The sequence below is a fragment of the Ammospiza caudacuta genome, chromosome 23 (assembly GCF_027887145.1).
Source record: "Ammospiza caudacuta isolate bAmmCau1 chromosome 23, bAmmCau1.pri, whole genome shotgun sequence".
Classification (NCBI taxonomy): Eukaryota; Metazoa; Chordata; class Aves; order Passeriformes; family Passerellidae; genus Ammospiza; species Ammospiza caudacuta.
Window position 1 is genome coordinate 1,447,039 of NC_080615.1, and position 21,454 is coordinate 1,468,492.

Genomic DNA, 21,454 nt, shown 5'->3' on the forward strand with positions numbered 1-21,454 from the left:
AATGGCACGAGACCTCCTTACCAATACAAGGGGCGGGTCCCTGAGATCTCATTACCTGGGCTTGGGGACATTCATGTGTTCCAACAGACAGTGGGACATATTATGTACCTGCCAGATGCATCCAGCCTGCTCTGCATCCTGACAGCACCCTCCTGATAAACCCTCAGCAGACACAGAGCCGTGTGATCAGTGATTGATGACAACCTCACAGAAATCTGGGACTGCAGTTCACATAAAGATTCATCTGTTTACAAATTATCCCCCTGTTTAAAAACTGTTTTCCTTGTCTACACATTGTTTCCTAGTTTTTGCATTTGTTTTTTTTTTTCCTTTAATAAGGGTTGAATTATTCTTGTTCTTATAGACTGTTTTATTTTCTTCAAGGCTTAAATGGTTTGCTGTTTTTACAAATAAGTTGCAATCTGTAACCTATAAGCCTAATGCCTGGGGCGTATTTACCTGAGCTCTCCCCTAGCAGTTCCTGGACATAAATGCTGCAGCTATAATGCAAATCAAAATTTATAGAAAAGAAAGGGTGAGATGTTGGTGTCACCTTGCCAGCCCCTGGGCTCAGTGACAAGGGCTTTGGCTAATTTGATCTCTCATAAGCCTGCAGGCATCTCAGTGGCCCAGGACCCAAAGGGCTGTGGAGTTCAAAGCAATGACAGCATCCAGACCAGGCCTCTCAAGTGCTCTATATAAAGGAGGGAGTGGAAAACAAAACCCTCTCTTGCCACACGAACATCAGGGTGAGTGGTCTTTGTCTCCTGTGCCCCTCACCCTCCACATGTGACCTAACACAGAGGCAGATCCAGCTCTGGATCACCTCCATGCAGGTGAATCCTGTTGTGTGATCCATGATGGAATCTCATCGATCCTCTCATTCTGCAGAAACAGGCAGAGAAACCAAATTGCTTGACCACAGGTACAGAGGGGAATCTATGCGGGATTCCAGAAGGGATATAGGGCAGGATTCCAGACCCGGGCATGATTCCAGATCGGGATCAGGTAGAATTCTAAAGTGTATCTGGGCTGGATTCCAGAGCAGGATCATGTGGGATGGATGGAGCAGGATTGGAGTCGGATTCCAGAACAGGACTGAGGGGATTGCAAAACAGATCAGGTGGTGTTGGTGGAGCAGGACTGGGGTACAACGGATGCAGCAGGATCTGGTGGGATCCTTGCTCTCTGTGGGCTCTTTAGCCAGATCCAACCCATGGGATGGGGACAGAGACAGGGTGACAGCAACTCTTACTCTCATCCTGGCAGGAATCACCAGCTGAATGATCCATGGTGCAGGTCCAACCCCTTCCCTCTCCCTGCAGAAAGCCACAAATTGCTGGCAGAGCTCATCCTCTGTTCCCACTCATCACACAGCAGCCCTTCCCAACAGACTGAGTTCCTGTTTTCCCATGTTTTAAACACAAGAATTACAGTTGTTCAAAATGTTTATTTCTCATGTATAAATACCCTGGTTTGGGCAATAAATCTCAGTCCCATCCTCCAGTGCCCAGCACTTCCTCTCAGGGAATGAGGAATAGAAAAGGGGGCATTGGGAACTGGGATAAAGACACTGGGGATGGGGACACTGGGAAAGGACTCGGGACACCAGGAGCTTGGAGTGAGCACAGCAGGAGTGAGATGAGGACGTGACACCCATGCCCAGATCCATTCCTTGGGATTGATTTCCCACCCGGTGTCCCATGTCCAGGAGCAGACATGGGGACCAGGGATCATGGGGACTTGGTGGATACAGGGGACACAGACACATCCAGGGAATGGGCAGGCCTGGGGGACACAGTGGGGACATGGGGGACACAGGGAGTTGGGATCCTGAGGATGTGGGGATGAAGGATTCACAGGACACCGTGACTGGGGACACCAGGAGCTGGCTGGTGACACAAACACCGGGAATGGGGACACTGGGGCTAATTCCCCTTTATTCCCTGCCAGATGCAGCCCCCTTCTCGCTGCCCATCCCGGGGGCCTCAGGCTGCCCAGTGCTGCCTCCTCCAAGGAGCAGGTGGCTGTAGGCTCGGCTGCGTTCCTGCAGCTCCGCTGGTGTTCCCGTCTCCATCATGGCCCCGCGCTCCAGCACCACCAGGCGATCGGCCCCGTCCAGCACCCGCGGCCGGTGGGACACGACCAGGACAGTCTGGGCCAGCCCAGTGCGCACCCAGCGCTGTGCCTGGGGTCAGAGAATGCTCATCCCAACCCATCCAGCTCAGAGAACGCTCATCCCAACCCATCCAGCTCAGAGAACCCTCATGCCAACCCATCCAACTCAGAGAACGCTCATCCCAACCCATCCAGTTCAGAGCGTGTTCATCGCAACCCAACCAACTCAGAGAACATTCATCCCAACCCATCCAACTCAGAGAACACTCATCCCAACCCATCCAGCTCAGAGAACCCTCATGCCAACCCATCCAACTCAGAGAACGCTCATCCCAACCCATCCAACTCAGTCCTACCCTGTCCCACCTGATCCCACCCAGTCCCGACCAACCAATCCCACCCCACTCTCAGTCTCACCCTAATCTCATCATCCTGTTCTTACCATCCCACCTCCCTGTTCTCCATCCCATCCCCATGCCCACTATGCCATCCTGCCCACACCATCCCGATTCCCACTGTCCCATCCCATCCTACTCCTACCACTCCAACCCTTCCCATTGCATTCCGTCTCTGTCCTCATCCCAGCATTCCTATCCCTTTCATTCCCACCCCATCCCACCCCTTCATATCTACTTGTCTTCATCCTTTGATTCTACTTTCCTGCCATCCTACACCCCTAGTCTCTATCCCATTCTACTATCCTGTCCTATTTCTTCTTCTTGACCCACACCACCCCATCCAATCCCTGTCTTCATCATATCATTCCCACTCCATGCCAATCATTATCCCTTATTGCCACCACCTCATCCCACCATTCCATTCCAGTCATCCCAGCCATACCACCACACCCCATTTTCACCAACTGCACCCCTATCCAGACCAACCCTCTCCATCCCACCCCACTCACCGCTCCATCATCTCCAGCATCCAGCACCTCATCGAGGATGAGCACGGCCGGACGCCAGACCAGAGCCCGGGCCAGGACCACACGGCGCCGCTCCCCCACCGCCAGCCGCCCCCCGTGCTCCCCCACCTCTGTTGGAGCAGCCGCATGGGATCAGTGGGGTCCAGCCCTGGAGTTCTCCCCTCTTCTCCCACCCTCTGTGCTCCCCCACCTCTGGGGGGGGGAATCCTGGGATCAGCAGGATCCCAGCACGAGAGGTTACTCCACTTTCCCCTAGCCCCCACACTCCTTCACCACTGTGTGAGCAATCCCATGGGATCAGTGGGATCTGACCTCAGGGATCCCCCACACATTCCAGCATCTGCCACCCACCCCACTCTCCCATCGCTGACAGAGGATCCTGGGATCAGGGGGATGTGCCCTAGGGGTGCCCCATCCCCCTGGCTCTCACCAGTGTCCCAGCCCTGCTCCAGCCCCTGGATGAGGTCCATGGCTCCAGCAGCAGTGGCAGCCTCCCACAGCTCTGACTCTTCAGAGCGCTCCAGCCCCAGAAGGATGTTCTCACAGATCGTTCCAGAAAACAGGACGGGATCCTGCTCCACCAGCACCACCTGCCCCAGCACCAACCCCTGTGATGCTGTCTTGGCTCTTGGTGTCCCCAGTCCTGTTCCATGACCCCATCACATCCGTGGGGTCCCCATAGTGTCCATCCCTGATCCCATTCTCCACATCTGTGTCCCCAGTGTCCCCACCCCTGACTTCTCACATTTCCCATTCCCATTCCTGTCATCCCCATCCCACTTCCCAATGTTCCTATCCCATTTCTTGTTGTCCCCATCCTATTCCTGATGTCCCCATCCCTCTTCCCAGTGTCCCCATTTCTGCTCCCATGCTCCTGTGGTCACAGTTCTATTTTGTTTTCTGTCGCAGACATCTTTTATGGAAAATCCTTTCCTCAGGATTTTTCCTCCTGAGAAGCTGAGACGCCTCAGGAACAAAATGTAAACATTGATTATCTGCTGCTGTGGAATGCAACAGGTGGATCTTTGATTGGCCCATGTTGGGTGTTTGTAATTAATGGCAAATAGCAACCCAGCTGGCTCAGACAGAGAGCCGAGCCACAAGCCTTTGTTATCATTCTTTCCTATCCTATTCTTAGCTAGCCTTCTGATGAAATCCTTTCTTCTGTTCTTTTAATATAGTTTTAATGTAATATATATAATAAAATAATAAATCAAGCCTTCTGAAACATGGAGTCAAATCCTTGTCTCTTCCCTCATCCAAAAACCCCTGTGAACACCGTCACAATTGTCCCCTGACCCCTGTCCCTATTTTCCTCATTCCATGCCCAGTGTTCCCAGTGTCTCTGCTGTCCCACCTTGCGGGTCAGGTACTGGTGTTCATATTCTGGCAGCGGGATCCCATCCAGTAGCACCGTCCCCCTGCCAGGATCCTGCACCCGCTCCAGCAGCGCCACGGCTGTGCTCTTCCCGCTGTCATTGGGCCCCGCCAGCACTGTCACCTCCCCGGAGTGTACCTCGAAGCTCACATCCTGTGGGATGGGGACAGGTGTGAGTCTGTCTGAAATATTCCTCATCTGCCTCACGATCGCCATTGGGGGACCACTGAAGAGAAGACCCCACTGTCTAAAATCTCTGGTTCTGAAGGATAAAGTCACATGCCAACAAGGCCCCGAGACCTGAGAGCATTGCTAAGCTATTGCCCACAGATGTATTTACTATATGCTACACTGAGCCCAATGAGAAGAAGGGGGCACCTTGCCTTTTTGCAACAGTAGCCTTGGAACCTGTCCCCTCTTTGCCTGGCTGGACTTCTCCTGAGTTTTCAGTGGTACCCCACAGAAGACCCCTCACTCGTCCTACAACTGCTGTGACAGACAGACTGAGATGTAAGAAGCCTCTCCATCAAAGACCGAGACACAAAACCCCTTGGTGAAAAGGCCCCCCCCACACTCTTTCCAAGGACTGGGACTGAGACCCCTAACCTGGGGGAGGTGTGTGGGGGAGGCAAGGTGACCAAAGCGAGATGGATGTTGCAGATGTGAGCAGTGGACCACGAAAACAATGGCTCACACCCACTGCCCCACTGCCGAACATGGACTGTGTGTACCCCTTTTCCAAATACTATTCTTTCCTCCCCGAAGATACAATAAACTACCTTTGATTCAGTTGCAAAATCCATTCCCCTTCTCCCATCAAAAAAGAGTATAATTGGGGTCCAGATGGACTGCAGCTCTGAGATCTGCCCCACGTAACAGATGGATCCTCAACTGTACTGGACCAAAGGATTTCGTCTCTATGTTTGGTAGCTATATCCCCCTCCCTCTCTCTCTCTTTTCTCTCTCTTTCTCTATCTTTTTCTCTCCTTTAATCCCTCTATCGCATTTTGTTGTGGTCATTCAATAAAGCTGCATTTGTTTTATTACTGCAACACCCCCTGTGCCGTGTCGGTTTTTTTGCACCCTGAGGTCAATCCATGAACTATCAAGAAACCCGTTCGTAAGGATGGATTGTGACAGCAGGTGATGCCAGAATTCCCACCCCCAGGAAATCCCACCTCCCCCCTGACCCACCTTCAGCACAGGGCGCTCTGGATTTCCAGGATATGTGAAGGAGACCTTCTGGAAAGTGACATGGCCCTGAAGCTCGGGGGGGCTCCCGCGTCCCCCCGACATTCCCTGTGGGTTTCCAATCCAGGTATTCCCAGATCCTCTGTCCAGCAGCTGCATTGGTCAGGAATTCATTGAAGCCGTAGAGCAGCACCTGGGGAGAAGGAAGGGGGTGGCACCGGGATGGACAGAAGCACGGTCAAACAGACAGACACAAGCATTCCATGGGATCACCTGGGTACGGCTACCAACTCTGTCCTGGTTACAGCAGGAAGGTGACAAGGACCCCAGGAGTGATGGATCCGACACGGAGCTGCTGGTGGCTTCTGAAGAGCACCATGACCCGGATGGCCAGTTTGATCACCTGTAGGGATATTGCTGCCCCCAACCCACTCCTGGTGTCCCCATTTCATCTGCCCCCAATCCACTCCTGGTGTCCCCATTCCATCTGCCCCCAACCCACTCTTGGTGTCCCCATTCTGCCTGTCCCCATCCCCCTCCTTTATCTCTGTGTCTTAATCTCTGTTCCTGGTGGCCTCATCTCTCTTCCTGGTGTCCTCATTCCAGTTCTGGTGTCCCCATCTCACTCTTGATGTCCCTATTTCTGACCCTGATGTGTCACAGACGTATTTTCTAAAAAATCTTTTCACCAGGATTTTTCTCCTGAGAAGCTGAGAGGCCTCAGAAACTAAATGCAAACAATAATGATCTGCTGCTGTGAAATGAAGCAGGTGCATCTTTGCTTGGTCTCACGTGGTTGTTTTTACTTGATGACCAATCACAGGTCCAGCTGTGTCAGACTCTCTGGTGAGTCACAAGATTTTATTATTCATTCCTTTCTAGTTTTCTAATGTCTCCTTTCTCTTTCTTTAGTATATAATTTTCTTTTAATATAATATATATAATAAAATAATAAATCAGCTTTCTGAAACATGAAGTCAAGAACTTTGTCTCTTTTCTCATCCTGGGGACCCACTAACACCACCACACTGATGTTCCCAACCTTTATCCCAGTGTCCCCTGTTTCTAATGTCACCATTCCCATTCCTGCCATGCCTGCTCCTGAACCCAATGTTCCTGTCCTGTTGTACCCATTCCTGGTGCCCCCTTCTGCTCTGAGTGCCCCCATCTCAGCCGCTGGTTTCCCATTCCTGGTCCCAGTGTCCTCATTCTCAGTGCCCCCATTCCCAGTGTCCTCATCCCTGATCCTGGCATCCCCATTCCCTGCTGTTCCCATTCCCAGTCCTCTCTGACCCTGTAGACAAGGACAAGGATTGCCAGCTCCAGCTCTATCTGCTCCTTCAGCCTCAGCTCCTTGGCCAGGTTACATCTGTGCTGCTCCTCCTCCTCCTCCTCTGCCGAAAAGGTTCGGATGGTCTCGATGGCAGCAACAGATTCCTGTACCCCCACAGCTGTGCAGGCGGAAGCTTCCAGCATGGATTGCTGAAGGGCCTGCGGCAGCAACAGGGGATCTCCAACTTTCCCAGGTCACCTTCCTGGCCCACCATCCACATCCCATCTCACCACACCCACTGTATCCCCACTATTGCGTTCCCGCCATCCCACACCCTTCTCTCTCACTCTCACCATTCCCATCCATTCTCCCAGTCCTAATCCCACCATCACCATCCCCACTGTCTTATCCCCACCGTCCCACCTTACCTCATCCTTCTCTTCCTATCCACACCATTCCCATCTCCACCATTTTGTTCTATCCTCATGTCAGCACTCCCACCATCCCACTCCCCTGGTCTTTATCCCCTTTTATCCCACCATTTCCACGTCCATCGTCCTCCTTTCCATTCTCCATCCCATCCCATCCCCACCAACCCATTCCCCTCGTCTTTATCCCATTTCATCCCACCATTTCCACCTCCATTGTCCTCCTTTCCATTCTCCATCCAATCACATCCCTTCCCCACTATCCCATTCCCCTAGCCCCCATCCCAGCTCCACTATTCCCACCTTTCTTCAGTCCACTCCCACTCTTTCCCTCCTACTGCTGACCTGTTTGCGGGTGCTCTGGATGCGGCGAGTGGCAAGGAGACCTCCAGCAGTGCCAGTAGTGCCAGCCCCGGTGCCAGCCCCACTGTGAACCCCCCCACAACCAGGGCCATCACCAGGCTCCGCAGCAGCTGGTTGGCTCCACTCGGTGCTGCCCTGCACACCCGTGGCACTTCCATGGAAAACTGAGCCAGGAGCTCAGCTGCAGGTTGGGATAGTGATGGGTGAGACCATGATCCCATCCTGGATGATCCCATTCAGGATGGGAATGATGTGGGAGCAGTGGGATGGAATGATGGGAATGGCTGTGGAGATGGTCAGGGTGGAATGGGGTGGGACAGGGGAGATGGGATGGTGGGAATGGAAATGGTGGGATGGGGTGATCGGATGGTGGGAGGAAGCTGGGGATATGCAACAGGGTGGAGGCATGGGATTGAGAATAATGGGGACAGAACAGCGGCTAGAATGGGAAAGTGGGATGGGGACAGGATGGAACATTGCAGTAGAATGAAGCCAGGAAGATGGCATAGGATGGGATGGGATGGGATGGGATGGGATGGGACAGATGGGATGGTGGGAATGGGATGGGATGGGATCAATGGGATGGGATCAATGGGATGGGATCGATGGGATAGGATCGATGGGATGGGATCAAAGGGATGGGATGGGATCAAAGGGATGGGATGGGATCAATGGGATGGGATGGGATATGATCAGTGGGATGGGATGGGATGGATGGGATGGATGGGATGGGATGGGATGGGATGGGATGGATGGGATGGGATGGGATGGGATGGGATGGGATGGGATGGGATGGGATGGGATGGGATGGGATGGGATGGGATGGATGGGATGGGATGGGATGGGATGGGATGGGATGGGATGGGATGGGATGGGATGGGATGGGACAGGTGGGATGGGTCAGGTGAGATGGGGCTGGGCCGTGCCCCATTATGTGCTGGTGTTCTTTGGAAGAAGTCCAGATCTTGGTGCACCAGGTGGGAAAAGAGCTGCAGGCTCAGGCTCTGACAGAGACGCGCCATCAACATCATGAAGAGAGACCGCTGGCAGCCAGAAAACAGCACACTGTGGGGACACAGGGACACAGTGACATCAGGGACACTGGGGACATGGGGACAGGCCCGGGGAATGCTGCAACCCACCTTGTGGCTCCAGCAGCCGCCACCATCCCGACAGCTCCAGCGGTGACTCCATCCCCACTCCCGATGGCATCCAGCACCTTCCCAGTGGTGTATGGCCCTGCCAACTCCCCTGGGTGTCACCGAGGCTGTGTCACCAGGATGTGACCACTGACACAGGGGAACACTGATTTGTGGGGGGCAGGACCTGGTCTACAGAGCGGGGATCTAATTTTGGAAAGGCAGGATACGATTTGGGCAGGAGACAATTTAGAGAGGTCAGGTACCAATTTTAGGGGTTTGGTGAAAAATTTAGAGATTTTACACCCAATTTAAAGTGTCAGTACCAATTTTGGGGGGGTTAAGCACACAATTTTATGGATCAGAACCTAAACATAGGAGATCAGGACCTTAAGATCCCAGGTCTTAGAGGTCAACATCCATTTTTGGCCATCAGACCATAAGTTTGAGGGTCAGCACCCAATTTTGGGGGACTAACAGTCAAGTCTGCAGGGTCAGAACCCAATTTGGAAAGTGAGCACCCCACTTTGGCAGGGTCAGCACCCAACTAAAGGGGTTAACTCACAATTTAGGAGGGTCACCACTCTATTTTAGGGCGGTCATCACCTATTTAGGGGCTCAACACTCAATTTTAAGGTGCCAGCATCCAATTTGGTGGGGTATCCCAGATTGGGGGGGTTCCCAATTTGGGGCTGCAGAGTCCAAATTGGGGGTGTCAGCACCTGTCACCACATGTTAATGTCCTAAGGTGATGTTAGGATGTTTGTATCCCAATCTGTGTGTTCTGTTTATGCTGGATATCATGTCCTGTGCCTGTTGCCTTTTCAAGGCATGGCGACCTGGTTCTTAGTCCGGCATGGTGGCCCAAACCCCAGGGTCACGTGGTCCATATGCTCCTGACACCGTGGTGGACAGCAAATGGCGTTTATTGAGGGGTCACAAGGGTTTTTATAGCTTGGACAGTCAGGGTCATTTCCTTCTGCTCACGTCCGGCTGGGTGTGGCCAGGTACGGAGCAAAGGTCTGACTGCAGGGGGGGGATGTCCTGACAGACCATACAGCCCAATTTCTTCCGCACGTAGATCCCTGACTCTCCACATTTCCCCCTCCCTCATGATTAGTAAAAATTGTATAAAATTATAAAATGTAGAGGTTACAAAATTTCATGGGTTAGCAAAATTAGTATAAAATTGTAAGTGTGTTAGTAACTGGCACGCCTTAAAGTAATTGTTGGTGCTCAACAAACATAATGTTAACCGTTTCTAAATGCTTTTTAACGAATAGCACCAGTTTGTTTAATATGAAAGGCCAGAAGATTAGGGTTAGTAAGATTATAGTGAGTGGGTCTATTAGGGTAGAAATCAGGGTGGTGAGCCATGGGGACCAGTTGAACCACGACTCAAACCAGCCCTGTTGAGCTTCTCTGTCCATTTTTCTTAGGTTTAGTTGGTTTCTCAGTTCGGCCATGGAGTCTCTAATGACTCCGGTGTGGTCCGCATAAAAGCAGCATTCCTCTTTCAAGGCGGCACACAGGCCTCCTTGCTGCATGAACAAAAGGTCCAGTCCTCGCCTGTTTTGGAGGACAACCTCTGAGAGCGAGGAAAGGGATTTTTCTAGGGAAGAAATGGATTTCTCGATCCTCTGTAAATCCTCGTCGACAGTCATCTGCAGTTGTGCCAGTCCCTGATGTTGTGTTGCAAGGGCCGAGATGCCTGTGGCAGTGCCGGTAGCTCCTAAACCGAGGAGCATTGCGATGGTGATGCCTGTTATCACTTCTCATTCGTGGAGCTGGTCGGGCTCCTCAAACAAGCGGTACACCTCTTCTTCCTGGCAATACAGGACTCTGGGGACAATTAAAACTTGGACACAAAAGTCAGTAGAATGATCAAATTTGTCAAGGAGTACACATGGGCTTACCCTGGATTGTTGACAGACCCACATTCCCAATGCAGCTGGGATCACCCACTGGAACTTCCCTCCCTTAAGTTTGACGAATTCCTGGCAGACGTTGCCCATCTGCTTTGCCAAGGTTGCATTGCCAAAGCATTTGCCTTGGCCTGTAACCTGACTCAGGGTAATGCCTCTCCAGGGGGTGTCCCATCTGCATTGGTGTGGATTGTCTGACTTTGAGAAGATGAATGGGAGATCGAGGGCAACACCTTCGTAAAAAGGGGGTTGTGCATCATAGCATAACCAGCATGCCTCTGTGAGGTTCGGGTTGGATTGGTTTAACGATAAGAAGGTAGCATTTAACATGCTTAAGAATGGATTGGAGAGGGTTGGTTTGGCTAAGAGATCGGATGGGGAGGAGGTAAGTTTTAGCATCTGTGTTTTGTGGCTAGAATTACCGTTAGCTGCGATCCCCTTCCTGGGTCTATTCATTGCAAGAATCGGATTGGGTCCGACTGATTGGGATATTGGAGGTGGGAATCTGATAATTTGTATGTTCGCCCAGATGCGGCGAGAGAGATAAACAAACGCTGTCCACACTTTGCCCGTGGCCCAGCCATCATGGGTCAGCTGCAGGATTGTCATTATGTAGCCTGTGCAGGTGTGCTGTTTCCTGCCTTGGGGCAAAATCCATACCAAATTTTGGTTCGAGACAGCCATGGGGAGTATACCTAATTTGCAGGAACTTATCAGGCTGTTGTGATTTCCATCTATTGCTTGTAACATTAGTTTCACACCCCCAATATCCACAATATCCACACCCTGGGTAATTACAGTAACTTTTTCTTGGGTTGGAAGCAGGACACCAGTAGGTCTGAAATAATGTCGTCTCCTCAAATTTGGGGTGCCCTGTATGCAAGGGAAAAATGTCTTTTAGCCTGAACTCAAAAGATGGGGTGTCGGCTGTAACAATTTCTTTGATGACCCCCTCAACTGAGAGATGGTGTAGAACCCACCTGAATGGCTGGTGAGGGTAATGTTTTGTGTCTGCCTGTCCTCTGCCTGCTAACCCTAGAAACAAGATCACACAGAGATACCATTGCTGCTTTGATTTTGATGGTGTGAGCTTCTCAGGTGATGTCAGGTTGCTCGGTGGTCTTTCTCTCTTTCCTGGTAGTGGGGCGTATGGGTTGCGGGGACGTCCTGACTGGGGGCAGTTTACTGCCACGTGGCCTGCCTGGCCACATTTAAAGCATGCCATCACACTGGTTATTGCAGGGCGAACTGTTGCTTGGATGAGAGCTAGGTGTTCTTCCTTTGCAACATGTCTGATCATGGCAGCAACATTGGACCCAGGTGGCAGTGATCTTAAAATGTCCTTGGTGGCTGAGTTGCATTGCTGGCGTAGGCAGTCTGCTAGCACAGGACCCTTCGCCTCTGAGGGTAATGCAGAGGATTCTAATGCTGCCTTCAGGCAGTCCACAAACTGAGTGAAGCTCTCACTCTCACTCTGCTTTATAGTGGACCATGCCGATGGTCTGGCTATTACTTTGGAAGCAACACAGATGGCTTCTCGGGCAGCACGGGTCGTTGTCATAACCTCATGGGCCCGCAGGCCCTCAGCCTGTGCCTGGGGGCTGATCATAGTGGGGTCTGTGCCCATTAGCCTCTGTATGCTGGAGCCGTGCAGTGGATGGTCTGCCCCTGTTACTAAGGCTAGCTGCTTTACACAGTTGTCCTCCCATTCCTGTTTAAATACCATCATTCCCGCCCCATCGAAAATCCGCCTGCAAGTCTGTTTGATATCAAAGGGAAGCATATCATCGCCTCCAAAAACACTGTCAATGAGTGTGGAAACCATGGCAGAATTAATCCCCCTGTCTGCAACCGCTTTAACAATTGCCTGTACGTCTTTTGGGTTTACCGGGCACTAGGTTCTTTGATTTCCACCTGCCCCCCCCACACGGACCGGGAAAACCAGTGTGGCAGACGGAGCCCACTACGCACAAGCCATTTTTATTTTCCGCCAGTCTGTAAGCAGGGTTCGATCTTTCTCTGATATCCCCTTAACCCACACAGGAGCGCTGCAGCTAGTGATCTTGTATGCCGCTGCTCATTTTTTGTTAAAGTCCAAGTCGGTGTCAGAATCCTCTGAGCACCTTCCGAGCCTGTCCCAGCTCTAGTCAGAGTCCGAGCTGGAAGTTGACTGGCCGGACATTTCTGGGCTGCTCAGCCGTTTTCTCGGGCTCCAACGCCGCCCCTTCTTGCGGGGGCCGGGCCGTTCCCTCCCCCTGGGCTCCCCCGGCCTCCTGCTGGGGGAGGTTCTTGCCCTAAAAGGACCTAATTTAAATTGAGCACTTTGATTGATCTTAAGTTCCTTCTCGGGGGCCGCCCCTCCTCCCCACTTGCCAACGCTTGCGCTGTTCAGCGAGCCTTCTGCATTTCCTCCCCCCGCGTCATCATTCCAGCCCTGGTCACATGCTCCGGCACCATTTTCAAACGCATGTGGCGGGGGTGCCTTTTTATCAACCGCTTTGGGGTCCGATACTACAGCAGCATTCCGCCCCTCCTCTGCTAGCTCCTGCCAAAACGCCCGCGCGCGCTCCCCCCCCCCCGATGGTGAGTCCGTTCGCTGAGGGGGTTCCGGCGTTCGCGCTTCCACGCGCTCGCCCGGGTCAAAGTCCTCCGCAGTTTGCGTCACTGCCCCTACCCCCAACTGCAGCGTGGCTAATAAACAAGTTCACGCGGCTTTCCAGGTTTCTTGCTCTTGCCGAGCTTTTTGCAGAGCCTGTATAACTCTGCCCCGTGATTTGAGGGCTTTCCCTGAGCCTGAGGACATGGTTTCCTTGGCCAGAGCCTTTGTGCAATTACACCATATCTCCGGATGGAGAATTTCTACCAGGCTTTCTATAGCCCCAAGCTTAATCAGTCTCGGTACTGCGAGACATAAAAGCTTAAGCTTACACTCGATACCCCACTGCGTGTGGATCTGTGGATCGCTATAGCATCCATGCTCCTCGCTGGTCCAGGGGCGTCCCCCCCGCTGCACTAGGCCAGCTGTGCAGCCGCCAGTCCCTCGTCCAGGCCATCCCCGAACTCCGGGCGGTGATCGTGCCCCAGGTTTCGGCACCAGATGTTGCCCTTTCAAGGCATGGCGACCTGGTTCTTAGTCCGGCATGGTGGCCCAAACCCCAGGGTCACTCGGTCCATATGCTCCCGACACCAACGTGGTGGACAGTAAATGGCATTTATTGACGGGTCACAAGGGTTTTTATAGCTTGGGCAGTCAGGGTCATTTCCTTCTGCTCACGTCCGGCTGGGTGTGGCCAGGTACGGAGCAAAGGTCTGACTGCAGGGGTGGGGGGATGTCCTGACTGACTGTACAGCCCGATTTCTTCCGCACGTAGATCCCTAACTCTCCACAGACTCCCTGGCACAGACCAATGCTTTGCCAGTTCAGGACTCCCTGGCAGAAACCAATGTTCTGCCAATTCAAGAGTCCCTGGCACAGACCCTCCTGACCCAACTGTGATCAATCCCCTGAACTCCCTATGAGTCCCAGGTCCCACGTGTGACAAAAAAAGTGCTTGCTTCCCCCTTGACCAACCACTTCCCTCACGGGAGAGTGGAACTGCAATCATGGGGTTCACATTTTCTTTGTGATAGAATCACGTCTCACACACACGCTCAACCACACGGTACTCACAGTTCCTTTCCCATGTGGATTCTTCATGCGTGTTGATTTTCTGAGTGAAAAAAAAAGCACCGCAGCCTCGGAGATCCCTCTTCAGATCGTTCCGAGTTTCCAAGAACTCTGGGCCCATTTTATCCCTCTTTGGCTGTGGTTCTGGCTTCGGTTTGGTGTTTGATTGGTTTCATGAACTCCCAATCCCGTCAGGCCGCTGAAATCAGCAGGGCACCTCCTGACCAGAGAGGGGTCCCCGAACCCCAAATTCAAATCATGTCGGGGTCACCAGAACTGGTATAAATGATCAATCAAAAGCCAAATTATCAAAATTGTGAAAAGATTTATTTATCTTTTTCTGCGACCAAAATATGGTCCTCAAAACCACCACAGCCAAAGTGAAAGCATCAAGCCTGGGATCAGCGCTGGGTGAACCTGGATCTGACCTCTACCGCATCGAATCCCCCCTCATTCACATGACCCGCTTCTAGCAGGGATGTTTTATACAGTTTATTATGCTCGAGGCAAAGGAGTCTAAGTTTCTTCTGTAACTCTTCATATTCATGGTTGGTTCTTTCACTGTGCAGAGCTGGACAATCACCGTTTCCTGGTTGATAACCAGCATTGATCGAATCCCGGGAAGTCGCTTATTCACATGTATATTTCTGGTGACTGGCTATCTTGATTGATGTTATCAACAGAGCAATGATCGCTCTTAGGTGGTTTTTGATGGCTCGGGATAACGGTGATCATTGTGCTGGGTGTGTCTATTCATAAGCTAAATGCCGATCGTTATCTGGTTGCCTTCAGGAATTTCGGAGTTTGAATAGACATCCACCTCCCACGCTACTTGTGGTCAGAGACTCGTTTGGATTTCACAATCTTTATAAAACACATTCTTTTTATAGCATGAATTATTTCTAAACATACATTACCTACATGAAGTAGGGTGGGAAGCCCTCTCCATACCCAAATCAACCAGTTTTTGCTTATGCTTTAGTCAAACTACTGCAAAATTTCTTTTCTGTAACTACTGATTTATACCTGATTGTATTAATTAATCTCAATTAAAATCGCAAACCTCAATTAAAACTGCTGCTAAATTTTAAGTTTGTGATTTATTTAATTGCACATATGGGACCTCATTCATAACAGGACAAAGTTGTAAAAAGGTTCAATTCCACCTGTATAATCCTTTACACATAAATCCTTGACAGAGTCTGGGGCTCATATTGGATCTAGGCACTCCCAGGCTCTTCTAAAAGGAGTTTAGAAAACCTAGTGGTCCTGGTTTGGGGGAGCTTAGGGGTATAATTGGGGTGTTGAGGGTCCTTTCTATACCTTGGGACCCAACAGGAGCTTCTCCAATAAACTTTGCCGGAAGCTCCTACTCTGCCCATGACAGGAACCCCTGGGAGTGTATGTGACATCTGGGTTCTTTGGCAGCCTGGGGACTCCTGGGATGTCACCATGGAGACCCTGTGCCTGCATAGCTCTTTAACATCCTAGAAACCCCAGTGTTGCAATCCGCAATGGTGGTAGACACAACCTTCTCCGAGAGTGTCTTGTGCCAACAGGTAGGAGCCATGAGAGCACCCGTGCACACGGTCGCACGCGCACACACACACACACGCACGCACACAGCAGTTTGGCAGTGAAGTAATGGGAGGGTGCAGGGATGGAGTTCCAACGTACTTTATTTCAGGTGATGCTGAAAGCGTCCAGGGGCCAAAGACAAAGGAGGGTCTAGGGCATAAATAGAGGAAAGATGGGGTGGAAAAGAGCATCAAGGCCAATGGGATGAGAACACAGGGGTGGTACAAAAGGACAGAAACCAATAGGAATGCTAGGGGGATAGGTGGAGTTACATAAATGAATGGGGTAACTGGAAAGGGAGAACTTACCAGAATATGAACATATAAGGGTAAAAGGGTGGGGAAGGCCAACAGGCCAATGGGGAGGACAGAACTGAGACAAATTAACATAGTGTTGTAGAGCACCATGGGGGAAACTTCCTTCCTCATCCTGAGCTGTGAGGAATGGCTGGAGCCTAAGGTACATTTCTCTAGGTCATTACCCTTGCCCTCTCCCCAGTAGGCTCATGGGCTTCCACACCCCTGGAATCTATTCATTCCTACTCTGGTGAGTATTGATCCTTAGCAAGTTGAAGGTTCTTTGATGAATTTTAATTCTCAGCTGGCTTATTCAAGTCTTCAACTCTTCAGTTCAGGAATTCAGTGACAAATGGTCATTAATATTTCAAATCATTCCAACAAGACAAGTCCCTGGGAATAATTTTGTTTTAAAGTCTTCAACTCTTTTGTGGTGAATTAGACAGATTTCAGAAATGTACTCCAAGTGAATATACTGTATCTTTAAAAAATGCAGGGACTTTTTTTGTCTTGTTTAGCTTTCTTTTCCTTTTTATAGATTGGTATCAGCAATCTCCAGTTGACATTAAACCCAAGCACCTCCTAATGCAGTCTGAAAATCAAGACTCTTTATGTCTGACAATCAATCAGATTTTGTCCCTACCCCCACCCCACCATTTTCCCCATCCAGCCCCTGGGACTCAGAACAGCCTTGTGCAAGTCTGAGTTCCCTCCACCCCAGGCTGGACCTGCAGCTTTCAGCTCCTTGTCTGAGGAAGTGAAGGGAGACGACCACATCCTGATTGATCAGCATCGAACTCCAATTTATTGATCCAGCTTACACACTGTTATAGTAGTGTTAATTAAGCTTATACATATTACAAAACCCGAGCTCATCATTGGTTACAGATTACACACCCACCCCTCCTTTGTTGCCAATACCTGTGGTTTTCTTGTTGAGGCTAATACTTGTTTTTCTCATCCTGTTGTTGACTTGTTATTTACCATTCTCAAGGCCTCCATGTTTTCCACCATGTTTTTCTCACCACTTTACTCAAGGACATGGTGTTTACTGTTTAAAGGAAAAAGCCTGAGAACTTGCTGCTTACAGCTGCCTTTTACTTTTTAACCAGCTGTATGTGATCATAGTATTACAGCGACCTGATGAGGTCTTCAAAGGTGAGAGAAGTGGACAAGAATCTTGGTTGATGATCAGAAGGCTGGATTTATTGATATATGATATATAATACATTATAACTATACTAAAAAGAATAAGGAGAGAAGTTGCAGAGGCTGCTAAGCTAAGAATAGCATAGAAAAGAATGAATAACAAAGTTCTGTGTCCAGCAGAAAGCAAGAACAAACTCTTTCTGTGAGTGGTCAGCAAATCCAAACACTCACAGAAGACCAATCACCGCTGCACCTGTTGCATTCCACACCAGCCGATAACAATTGTTTACATTCTTCTTCTGGGGCCTCAGCTTCCCAGAAGATGAACAAATCCCAAAGAAAGGATTTCTATGAAAAAATGTCTGCGACAATCATAGCCTTTCTATAAGCCATGTCTGAACAAAATTCTCCAACACTTGTCTCCAACTCCCACCTGCTTTCCTTGGAGAAGCAGCTGTCCGACACACACAGAGATGTTCATTTATTGTCAGGGAAACAAAACCAAGAGAAGGCACAGTCCATAAAATGCAAAAGTCATTCCTCTCGCTATACATTAAATCCACTTTCCACAGCAGACAGTCTCAGACTAATGGAAAACACCTTCTGTGCCCAGAACACATCCTGATATTCCCCAAACCCTCCCTGAACCAATTGTGTCCAGATTTGCTCTTTGCACACACAAGTCACAGGCTGAAGTCACAAGCTCCCTCCATGCCCTGAGGGAGGAAAACAGAGAAAGTGGATGAAAAGCTCTCTTGTGCAGATCTACATCTGCACTAATTCCATTATTCTGGGCTCACAGGAACTTGATACAGCACACTGTGCAGCATGTGTACCCTGTGAGTCTCTGTTCTGGGATTGGGGTTTTTTGCTCATTCTCAACAGTAGGTCCTGGCTGTGGGCTCTCAATGTCCATAGTTGGCTCAGGGTCTTGGCCATTAGCACAGGGTCCTCCACCACCCCCCAGTGCCTGGGGTATATGGATCTTCTTACCTGGCTCACCTGGAGCTGCTTGTGGCCATCCCACAGTGGGCGCAGGGCACCCCAGGTTGTCCAGATGGGGATCACTGTGTCCCCTGGGGGGAATACACCCCAGGGATAGAGCCAGGAAAGCAGCAGGAACCCAGAGCCTCAGACAGGATGTGACTGATGTGGCCACTGGGACATGAGGAAAATAAAACCATGCACCAGGGGTCTTGGGGTGCCTCAGGTGTCCTGTCACAGCAGATGGGAGAACCCCCCTGTAAGAGACAGTCTGAAGTTTCTCTCATTTGCCTCACAACCATCGCAAGGACAGAGATCAGGATGCTGAGGACCCCGACTGGAGTTCTGGCCTGGTTGAAGTGGGATGCTCACCAGTGATTGTTCGCAGCTGTGTCTACAGTGCCACTATGGTATACTGCTTGTAGCAGGGCCTGGCAAAGGACCATCTTGCCCTATATGCTTGCACCCTGCTTCTTGACAATAGCCCATGAATTTCACCATCTCTTGTCCAAATGAACTTTCAGGGGTAACTTCGGTGGTCCCCCATGGAAAACCCTTCATCTGCTTCACTACCACCGTGACAGACGGAGATTGAAGCCCCCTCCCAAGGACTGAGAGTGAGATGCCTATAATCCTAACACGGGGTGGGGACTAGCCTGATCAAAGTGAGATGTTTGTCCAGGTGTGTTCCCTGGACCAAGAAAACAATGGGTCTCGCTCACTGCTGAGGACGTGGACTGTCTGTATCCATCTTCAATATCTGTTCCCCCCTCGGCAGTTTCAAGACACTTATTCTTTATTGTCTTTTACCTGTTCCCCCACCCTTGGCAAAGGATTATAATAGACCCTGGAGTTAACCAGGACTTTGAGGTTCTCCCTGACATGACTAGGCAAATTTCCATTGACCTGGACCACAAGGATTTCGTCTCTACGTTTGGTAGCTATATCCCTTCTCTCTCTCTCTCTCTCTCTCTCTCTCTCTCTCTCTCTTTATCTTTTATCTCTTTCCTAATCCCTCAATCACATTTGCTGTGGTCATTTAATAAAACGTGTATTTGTTTTGAGCAATATTGAAATCCCCTCTGTGTTGTTTTTGCACTCTGAGATCAGTTAACGAATCATCATGACCCCGCTAGTACTAGCAGATCGTGACACCCCCAAACCCTTGTGTTCTGCCCAGTCCCACAGGGATTTCCTCGGGGTCACGTTGCCATGAGGTTGAATCTGCTCACACAGGAGAAGGGGCTGAGCCTGGCTGTGCCACACATCACCAAAGAGGAGTGGCAGAGCCCTGGACTGATCTGCAACCACATTAGGTGAGCTGGGGGCTTGGGGGACAGTGTGGCATCTATAGGACATTGCTGGGGACAGCCTGGCAGCCATGGGGACAGTGTGGCACCAGCCGTGGGGACAGCCTGGCACCAACTGGGACAGCCTGAAACCCATGGAGACAGTGTGACAGCATCCATCAGGACGGTCTAGCACCCATGGGGACAGCATGAAACCCATAGGGACAGCCGGGCACTGTGAAGGTCCGCCCGAAATGAACGGGTGACGAATGATTTTTGGGTGCAAAAATAACCAACACAAGGCACAGGGGTTTTGCAGTAACAAATCAACAAGGTGCAATTTTATTGATTATAACCACAGCTAAATATGTGTTTGGTTAAGGGATCTGGGGAAGAGAAGGGTAAGACAAGGAAAAAGGGAGGAAAGGAGGTCAGGGAATGAGGTATAGCTACCAAAACATGATGTCTTCGGGGTCCCACCACCAAAACTCGCTGGTACACGCCTTGGGGAGATCTCAAAGGACAGTCAGACCGAACCCCAGTATATATACTGTTCTTGGTTGGAGGAAGGGTGGCTGAAATTAGGTTTCCATGGAGGGGAGAAGTCCATTGTTTTCATGGCCGAATGCTCACAGGTACGTTAGGTTTTTCCCACTCCCTGAGTTGGGAGGGGGTACAGTCCCAGTCTCTGGAAGGAGGTTGCCAGGGGGGTGCCATGGGGGTGCCATGGGGGTGCCAATAGGGTGCCAGAGGAATTCTTGGTTCCTTGATGAGAGGATTCTCATCTCAGTTGGTTTGTCACGGTGGTTGAAGACAGGCAAGAGGGGTCTTCTCATGGAGCAGGGGGGGAGCCACCCCAGAGCTCAGTCCAGCCAGGTCAGGAGTTTGGAAGAAAGTCCAGTTCAATTGTCCAGAAAAGGGCAGCATGCCCCCTTCGAGTACAGCATGGCGTGTTCTATAAACATCACTTGTGAACACACTAGATAAGCAGGAGACTTTCTTTCCCAACCGGCTCAGCAGTTTTAACCCTTCGGTAGTTTTTTCTCATGACAATTGTGAGGCAAAAAATGAAGGATTTTCGGATGGACTTCTACACAACCCCGTGACTCACGATTGTCTTGAGGAATCTTCATCAGCAGAGCTCTAGAGTGTCTTCGAACAGGCTAGAGTGGACTTCTACAGGCACCCACTAGGACAACTTGAAACCCAAGGGGACAGACTGATACCCATGGGGGCAACCGGACACCCTTTAGGGCAGGAGTCAGTTAGGTCAGCCTAGAACCCATAGGGACAGCCTGGCATCACTGTGGACAGCCTGACATGCATTAGGATAGACTGGCACCCATGGAGACAGCCTGGCACCCATGAGAAGAGTGTGGGACCCATAAGGAAAACCTGACATTTCTGGGATGGCCTGGCAGCCACTGCTCATCAGGCCATGACAGCCACAGGGGCATTGTGACACCTATGGGGACAGCCTGGCATCCATGGGGAAAGCCTGTCATCTTTGGGAAAGCCTGACAGCCATGGGGGCATTCCGGTATCCCTGGGGACAGCCTGACATTCCTGGGGACACACCTCCACCCACCCATACCTCCTGTCCTCAGCAGCTCCAAGTCCCGCATACCGGTACATCTGCAGGGCCAGATCCAGTGGCACAGCTTCCTTGCCTGCCAGCACCTCTGCTCCAACAAATTCCTGTGGGAGGTCAGGAGCTTCTGGACACACAGGCCCCACCTGATGATGAAGTG

The 21,454-nt window shown here is 50.8% G+C and overlaps 1 protein-coding gene across 1 annotated transcript; it reads right to left on the reverse strand.

Moving 5' to 3' along the window:
- Positions 1–1,939: 1,939 nt before the first annotated feature.
- Positions 1,940–12,565, reverse strand: LOC131567362 (antigen peptide transporter 2-like). The gene is given in 13 exon segments (XM_058818947.1): positions 1,940–2,188; positions 3,017–3,153; positions 3,474–3,633; positions 4,401–4,574; positions 5,616–5,696; positions 5,698–5,805; positions 5,886–5,915; positions 5,917–6,015; positions 6,906–7,103; positions 7,652–7,865; positions 8,619–8,741; positions 8,819–8,927; positions 11,794–12,565. Coding segments are annotated over 13 exon segments (2,454 nt in total).
- Between the last annotated feature and the right edge of the window lie 8,889 nt (positions 12,566–21,454).